Source organism: Mesocricetus auratus, unplaced genomic scaffold (assembly GCF_017639785.1).
Source record: "Mesocricetus auratus isolate SY011 unplaced genomic scaffold, BCM_Maur_2.0 Super-Scaffold_6730, whole genome shotgun sequence".
In the NCBI taxonomy this organism is placed as follows: Eukaryota; Metazoa; Chordata; class Mammalia; order Rodentia; family Cricetidae; genus Mesocricetus; species Mesocricetus auratus.
Genome location: NW_024429184.1, coordinates 3,499,360 through 3,507,511, shown reverse-complemented (window position 1 = coordinate 3,507,511; position 8,152 = coordinate 3,499,360). Strand labels below are relative to the sequence as shown.

Sequence of the window (8,152 nt, the reverse complement as noted above, 5' to 3'; positions counted from 1 at the left end):
ATTTCCATTCAGCATTAGGGTCAATTTTTGCGGTGCTGATTCAACTGGTTGTTTTTTTTTTTATGGCCACAGACAGTCCATTAGTGAATGAGTGTTGGTTGCCCCAGTAAACTTGTATACTACCCCAGGCCACCCGCTGGGCCTGGCTGCTTCCTGCTGACTGACTGCTGCACTGACCCTCCCCCTCCAGCCCCCCAGCCATGTTAGTCCTCTGCACCTACTGCATCCCTAACCCTAACCCTGGGACACACCAGCTAGAATGTAGACCAGATACGGGCAGGACTCTGTCGCTGCGTCTTCACTGTGGTCTTCCTAGCTGCCTCACGAGTCACAAGCACTCACAAATGTTAACCTAATGAGCAGATCAAGATTTACTACCGAATTTGGGGGGAGGTCAAAGATAATCTCTCTTAAAGTACCCTGACAGGGTCTCCAGTATCTACACAGCCTCTGGCCACTGGATTATGTCACAATCAGTGATGTCACTGTCCGGCAGATTCTTAAGCTGTCCTCTGATTTGGGCCTTTCAGGCCTTGTAGCCAGCAGGATCAGGAGCTTTCTGGGCGCAGAATGTCTCTGGACAGTGTGTGGGCTTCACAGGCAGCGGACATAGGGGATGGGCCTGTCAAGAAAGCTGGAGACCAGGCCTCCATGCAGACACAGGTCCTCCAGACTGCCTCCCTCAAGGATGGCCCAGCAAAGAGGGCAGTGTGGGTCCGACGGGACAGTCCTGAGACAGAAGACCCTGCTAAGTCAACGGTGTCCAAAGACAGGCCCAAGTTAGAGGTGACCAAAGCGGTGGTTGTGGACCTTGGCACCGGCTTCTGTAAATGTGGCTTTGCTGGCCTCCCAAAGCCCACTCATAAGATCTCAACAACAGTGGGCAAGCCCTACATGGAGACGGCCAAGACTGGGGACAATCGCAAAGAGACCTTCGTGGGGCATGAGCTCCTTAACCCAGAGATACATCTGAAGCTGGTCAATCCCCTGCGCCACGGTATCATCGTGGACTGGGACACAGTACAGGACATCTGGGAATACCTCTTCCGACAGGAGATGAAGATCGCCCCGGAGGAGCATGCAGTCCTGGTTTCGGACCCCCCGCTGAGTCCGCACACCAACAGAGAGAAGTACGCCGAGATGCTGTTTGAGACCTTCAACACGCCCGCGATGCATATCGCTTACCAGTCCCGCCTGTCCATGTACTCGTATGGACGCACCTCCGGCCTGGTGGTGGAGGTCGGCCATGGCGTGTCCTATGTAGTCCCCATCTATGAGGGCTATCCTTTGCCCAGCATCACGGGGAGGTTAGACTATGCAGGATCTGACCTGACAGCCTACTTGATGAATTTGATGAATACCTCTGGAAAATACTTCACCGAGGAACAGAGCGGTATTGTGGAAGACATCAAGACAAAATGCTGCTTTGTGGCCCTGGACCCCATTGAAGAGAAGAAAATCCCTCCCAACGAACACGAGATCCATTACACTCTGCCTGATGGAAAAGAGATCCGTCTGGGCCAGGAGAGGTTCCTCTGTTCAGAGATGTTCTTCAAGCCGTCCCTCATCAAATCCATGCAGCTGGGTCTCCACACCCAGACAGTGTCCTGCCTTAACAAGTGTGACATTGCCCTCAAGCGGGACCTCATGGGGAACATCCTGCTCTGTGGGGGCAGCACTATGCTCAGGGGGTTCCCCAACCGTCTCCAGAAGGAGCTGAGCAGCATGTGTCCCAACGACACCCCGCAGGTAAACGTGCTGCCCGAGAGAGACACTGCAGTGTGGACTGGTGGTTCTATCCTGGCCTCGCTCCAGGGGTTCCAACCACTGTGGGTTCACCGCTTTGAGTACGAGGAACATGGGCCTTTCTTTCTCTACAGAAGGTGCTTCTGAGCTGACGCAGCAGCATGACCACTGTGGTGACGGTGTGTCGGCGTGACTGCGTGAGGGAGCACCTTTCTACACATGGCACTGAGCTAGCATTTCATTCCTGTAGCATTAAAAGACCCCTCGTGTCCCCTTCCCTTCGCAGCGTGCCTATTTCCTGACATGGTAAGAGCCACACGGATGCAGAAGCCCGGGAGTGGGGAGGGTGCGAGGCGATCAGACATGTGCTGTGCTGACTGCTCCGTCGGAAGAAACTTGCTCTGACACTACCCTTGTGTGTTTTCCATTGTAGGAACTAATTTGTCGTTAAAACACGCTTAAGGAAAGACGTGACAAAAACAGGCTAAGAGTAAATGGGAAAGGACACACACAAGGGGGTCCCTACTCATAATCCTTCAGAGAAGAGAGCTGAGTAAGTTCAGTCTCCCACAAAACAGCACTGTAGTTCACGTCTGACAGCAAATGCGGAACCCTTGGAATGTGCTGGTGAAAGTAACCTCCACTGTTTTAAACTACCCTTTTCACTCCCGTCACGCCTCAAAACTGGTTCATTGTAAGCCACCAGGGTGACTGGCTGCTGAAGACTTACCATATTATGAGTGTATCATACCCCCAGACCCTAACACAACTGATGGATGCCACCGTGAAAGTACCATTCAGGCCTTGGAGCCCAGCACACAGGCGGCAACACCTGCCAAAACCAGAACAAAGACCTAATAGACACAAGTCCATTGCTCTGGGAACATCCCTAAGTATACTAACCTTGCTTTTTTTAGCTTTTGTAGTTCCCTTCTGGCTGTTTTTTGCTTGAGGTGTGTCAACACAGGATGTGGTTTTTGTGCCTAAAAGCTTACCCCGAGAAAGGCTCAGGACTACACCTGGGCCCAAAACCCAGTGTAGCTGCCAGCTGATAAAGCGCTCTGGCTTGAATCCATTTCCAAGTGGTCCTCTCTGGTGGGTACCCCACATTCCCCTAGCAAGATCCCCAGAGACGAGGCCTTGACACACTGGGGGTCTCAGAGCCCCTTGAAGCAGGGAGGAGCGTGGTGGCCAAGGGACTTCTAGGGGGTACACAATCAGAGACATTCCAGGGTTCTAGAAACCCCTCTTGGTTTATCACTCCTAATGCCCTGGAGGAATGATACCTCTGCCCCCAAAGGGAACAAAATCAAATCATCTGGTGTGTCACCCCAGAGGCGTGCCTGGTTAGGGTGACTTCTGTGTAGGACCTAAACGAGAGGCTAGCCACAGGTGTGAACCCAGTATCTGGGATCCAGGTGAGACCACTGCCCTGGTCCATTCAGGTGCATGACTGTGTGGTAGCCACCTGTGGTGGTCATTACCATGCGTCTATTTCTGCTGGTTGAACAAACATTTTAAATGGGAGAGGGAATGAACCATCTGGGGACCATGGCTGCCACTGCCCCCAAGATGGTGGCTGCAGTAGCTGTTGCTGCTGTTATGGCAACCATTGGTGGCGGTGTCAAGCACAGGTCTGGAGAGTGGCTGGGGACACCAGGCACCCCAGCCAGTTTCCCTATATTGATCAGTGGCTTTCTCTCACAGCTGATGGAAAGCTGATACATGCGTCAAGATCTGGTCCCCAGGAAGTATTCCCAACAGCTACCATCGTGACTTTCAGCTCTTAAACAAGAGCCTTCAAGTCTTACTGGGGTTCTTAGCCACACTTGCATGCTGAGCATCAAGAGAACAGGCATCTCTACCATTCTCCAAGAGCCATTTGCTCAACTCCAGGTCTGCCTAGATGTCTTCAAAGAGAAAGCCTGACACGTCAGAGCCTCGATCCAGATGGTGGGTCAGCATGTCTGACACCAGAAAGCAGAAGCAGGGAGGCAGAGAGGGCATCGTGGAAAGACATCGGAGCCCATGGTTCAGCAAGATGACTAAGCCTTGCCCTGGAGAGTCAACATTTCCTAGACTATTCTGACAGCAATCCATGAGTACTCACTAAGGGACAAGTTCAGGTTGATTTACTCAGCGTTGGTAAAACCTATAAACCCTTAGAATAAGTGATCTCAAATTCATTAAGCAATTTTTTTCAGTCATAAATCACTTCTATCTTTGGACCCCTAGGGGCTAATGAGCTCAAGTCAATGAGCCCCCGAGAGGGAGAAGGGTCTTGATGAGGGAGGGATGGGAGACATTTTCTGAAGGGAGTCTCCAGGAAGCTCCAGGCCTAAACACAAAAATGTCAATGGAAAGCTGATGCAACTGCATTCTTTCTCAATACACTGTTAGTTCTCACTGGATCCACCTGTCCCAGTAGAAAAGACAGGCTTCGCACATAGTATTTCTGCCATCATCTAACTGGGAGTAACACAGCAAGTTTGTTACAACAGGGATGGAAATATGTACTATTGTGGTGATTTGAAAGAAAATGGCCCCCAAAGGAAGAGGCACTATTATGAGTGTGGCCTTGTTGGAGTGGCTATGGCCTTATTGGAGGAAGTGAGTTACTGTGGGGGCATACCCGGAAGTTTCCTATGCTCAGACTACCATCCAGTGTCAGCCAACTTCCTGCTGTCTGAGTCACGATGTAGGACTCTCAGCTCCAGCACGTCTGCCTGTGTGCGCCAAGCTCCCCGCCGTGATGATAATGGACGGAACCTCTGAACTGTAAGCCAGCCCCCCTCAATTAAATATGTAAGAGTTGCCATGGTCATGATGTCTCTCAGGACAACTATGTAGTGAGCAGAGTCAGGGAAAGTGAAGATACCCTGCCTAAATGTCATACCAGGCACTCAGGGCAGTGAAGCTCCTGTGTCCAAAGACACTAGAGTGTGTAGATTCAGAGCCCACACCCTCACCTTTTTGCCAAGATGCCCGCTGAAGTTGTCAACCAGAAAGAGTAAAGGGGGGGCAGGCACAGGGCACAGCAAAGGGCTTGTGCGCAGGGAACACAAGGGCTCGGGACTCAAGCGCACCATTCAGTGTTGCCAAACTGCAGCAAGGGAGCGGTGTACAGCCGCCTCAGCGATGGTTCTCAGCCTGTGGGCCGTGACCCCTTTGGCGGTGACATATCAGATATCCTGCATATCAGATATTTACGATTCACAACAGCAGCAAAATTACAGCTATGCAATAGCAACAAAATGATTTTATGATGGGGGGTCACCACCATACGAGGGGGGTCACCACAACACCAGGGTCACGGGTAGAAGGTGGAGATTTCCATCCTTGTGCCCAGGTGCAGCAGCTGAAGGCTCACATGGCTTATGCCGTATGGACTGGCAAAGCAGGAGCAGCGGTGTCAGTGAGAATGGCCCCACAGGCCAGTACGTTGAACACTTAGTAACCGGGATGAAACTCTTGAGACTCAGGATCGCGGCCCTGTGGAAGGAGGAGCGTCACTGAGAGGGAGCCTGTGCCAGCCCAGTGATGTAAAGCGCTCAGCTGCGTTTGCAGTGCCATGTGCTGCCCACAGCCATGCTCCCCAGCGTAACCGTGGTGGACAACTCTCTGAACGTAAGCAAGCTCCCAACAAAATGCTTGCTTCTCTAAGAGCTGGCTCAGTCAAGGAGTCTTTCCACTGCAACAGAGCAGTAACTAGGACGAGGGGAAAACCCGACTGCTTTCCCACTTCAGTCACCTTGAATTACTAAGAACTTCTAGGTTTCTGTTTTCTGTTTCCCTAAATGCCCTTGCGCTGGGCAGGTAGGGCATGCTAGTCCCAGAATTCAAGGGCAGAGAGGTTGGAGGCCTGCAAAATGTTCAAGACCAGCTTGACTGCGCTGTGAGTGTCACATGCTCTTCAGGCATAAAGGGGACAAGTTTTTCAAAGTAAGTGAGTGTTTGTGAGTGCACACATGCGCATAAAGAATCAAAAATTGGCCGGGCGGTGGTGGCGCACGCCTTTAATCCCAGCACTCGGGAGGCAGAGGCAGGCGGATCTCTGTGAGTTCAAGGCCGGGCTGGACTGACAGCCTCCAAAACAATACAGAGAAACCCTGTCTCGTAAAACCAAAAAAAAAAAAAAAAAAAAAAAAAGAATCAAAAATTATTTGAATTGTGTAGAAGTGCCAAGTTATACCAGACACACTCATAAAGATATAAAAAAAGCATTAGGGCTGGGAGTGTAGCTAACTTGATCTACACGTACATGGCCCTGAAGGAACCAATGCCCAGCACCACAAAATAAAAATGAAAATTCTGCCAGGCAGTGGCAGTGCACACCTTTACCCAGCACTCAGGAGGCAGAGACAAGCGGATTTCTGTGAGTTTGAGGCAGCCTAGTCTACAGAGTGAGTTCCAGGACAGACTCCAAAGCTACAGAGAAGTGTCAAAAAAAAAAAAAACCCAAAAAGAAAATTCCTCAATACCTCCAGATTTTAGGATGTGTGAGTGTGAAGTCTACTGATTGAGGAAGATGTCTTTCTGCAAGCTACCTGTTGATGCCTGCAGCCCTGAACAAAAGCTACATGATCCAACAGGCGAGACAATAAACCTTACTCAACACAAGCCAGTGATACCAAGATTTTTAGCTTATTGTGGTATGAATTTGCTCTGAGATAGACCCTAAATCTGGGAGGAGCTACATACGTAGTTTCTAAGCTCAACAGCTTTCCCCAAAGTTAGCTCTCACTTCCCTTGTATACCATGCAAGTCCCTCCATGTCTCAGCCTTCAACACAGAAGGCCGCCTACGCCTACTTAATCGCACAACGAGCAACATTTAATCCTGCACAGACAAGAGTGACCACAATTGTACAAATTAATTCCTGTTGCTGTAGTACATGTTTTTTGTGTGTGTGTTTGAGATAGGGTTTCTCTAAATAACTGTCCTGGAACTCATTATGTAGACCAGGCTGACCTTGAACTCAAAGACGGCAGTGCCCTGGCCTCCTGAGTGCTAGGATTAAAGGCATGCACTACCACACTTGGCTGCTGTAACATAAAAGAAACTGAGCATCTGTGAAAATGTACATCACTGTCAGCAGGCACGTTTACCTCCACTTCTGGTCTGCTGGCATGGATTCTTCACCATTATCCAAAATAAGAGCATCCCAGCATGGTGTCACACAAGTAAATTACTGGGTTCACTGATCCCTGCCACAGAATCATTACAAAGTACTCATAGTCTTTAGAAACTGAATCTAATTGTAGCAAACCACCCATTATGGGGCAAGTCAAAAAGTAGATCCCTCCAAAGCACTGTATATTGTCTTCTTTTTCTATTCAGTGAGACATTAAAAAATAAACAGAAAAGTTTAATTATATAGCAAATACTTAGGTAAATCTTCAATTACAGTTTTGGGTAATCTATATACTGTGGGGGGTCAAAAGTAGCATTCTGTTAGTTTACACAGTAATGAAGGCCTGGTTCTGGTATGAAAAGCAGATTTCTTTTTCGGGGGGGGGGTTGGTTCAGACAGGGTTTCTCTGTGAAACAGTGCTGGCTATCCAAGAACTTACTTTATAAACCAGGCTGGTCTCAAATTCAGAGTCCGCCTGCCTCTGCCTCCCAAGTGCTGGGACTACAGGCGTGTGCACCATGGCCTGGTGCACAGGAGAGATTTTTTAACTGTACTTAAGGGTTAGTTCATTGGGGAGGAATATTATTTTCCTAGGTGGTATGCCTACAAAAAACTGCCTATGTTCCAGTAACTAGCAATCCATATTTGCTCACACAAGCAACCCCGAGTAAACGTGAAAATACGTGAAAATAAGAGAGAGGCTACTTGGGAAGAAAAAGAATTTCAGTAGAAGGGGATGAGAACTAAAATTCATTTAAAAAAAGCCTCATTTAAAAAAGCCTCTTATTAAATAAATTGATCTATTTCTCCACTTGACCAAAAAAAAAAAAAAAAAAAAAAGGAGAAAGAAAGAAAGAGAATAACCTCATTCTTCTAAAAGTCTTTGAAAACAGAATGAAACAGGTCAGTTAAACACCACGCAGAAAGTAAGCAAGTCTGCCTGGACACTGACAAAAACAATTTAGTAACAGAGGCAGTGTCTGGAGAACAAAGAATAGCCCCAACCCTGCTACCACACCACGCCTGCTGTCTGTCCCTGACTGAAGTGCAGAGCACATGGCAACAAATTTCAATCCATCCCACCCTCGCAGTGATGGCGCTCTAGCAGAAATACACCGGTAATAAAACAGTCCCGCAACTGTGCAGCTGGAAGAGCGTCTCAGTTAGGGTTCCGCTGCTGTGAAGAGACACTGGACCACAGCTACTCTTATGAAGAAAAGCATTTAACTGGGACCCATTTGGAGTTCAGGTTTGGTTCACTGCCATCGTGGT

At 49.0% G+C, this 8,152-nt stretch overlaps 1 protein-coding gene across 1 annotated transcript; it reads left to right on the top strand.

Annotated features, from left to right (window-relative positions):
* Nucleotides 1–493: 493 nt before the first annotated feature.
* On the top strand, nt 494–2,022 carry Actl7a (actin like 7A). Its single transcript, XM_005076495.4, has one exon. The coding sequence runs from the start codon at nt 571–573 to the stop codon at nt 1,891–1,893; it is 1,323 nt and encodes a 440-aa protein (XP_005076552.1). The 5' UTR covers nt 494–570; the 3' UTR covers nt 1,894–2,022.
* The last annotated feature ends 6,130 nt before the right edge of the window (nt 2,023–8,152 follow it).

What these genes read in the sequence shown, in the direction of transcription:
- Actl7a (XM_005076495.4), top strand. Translation starts at nt 571, where the DNA reads ATGTCTCTGGACAGTGTGTGGGCTTCACAGGCAGCGGACATAGGGGAT.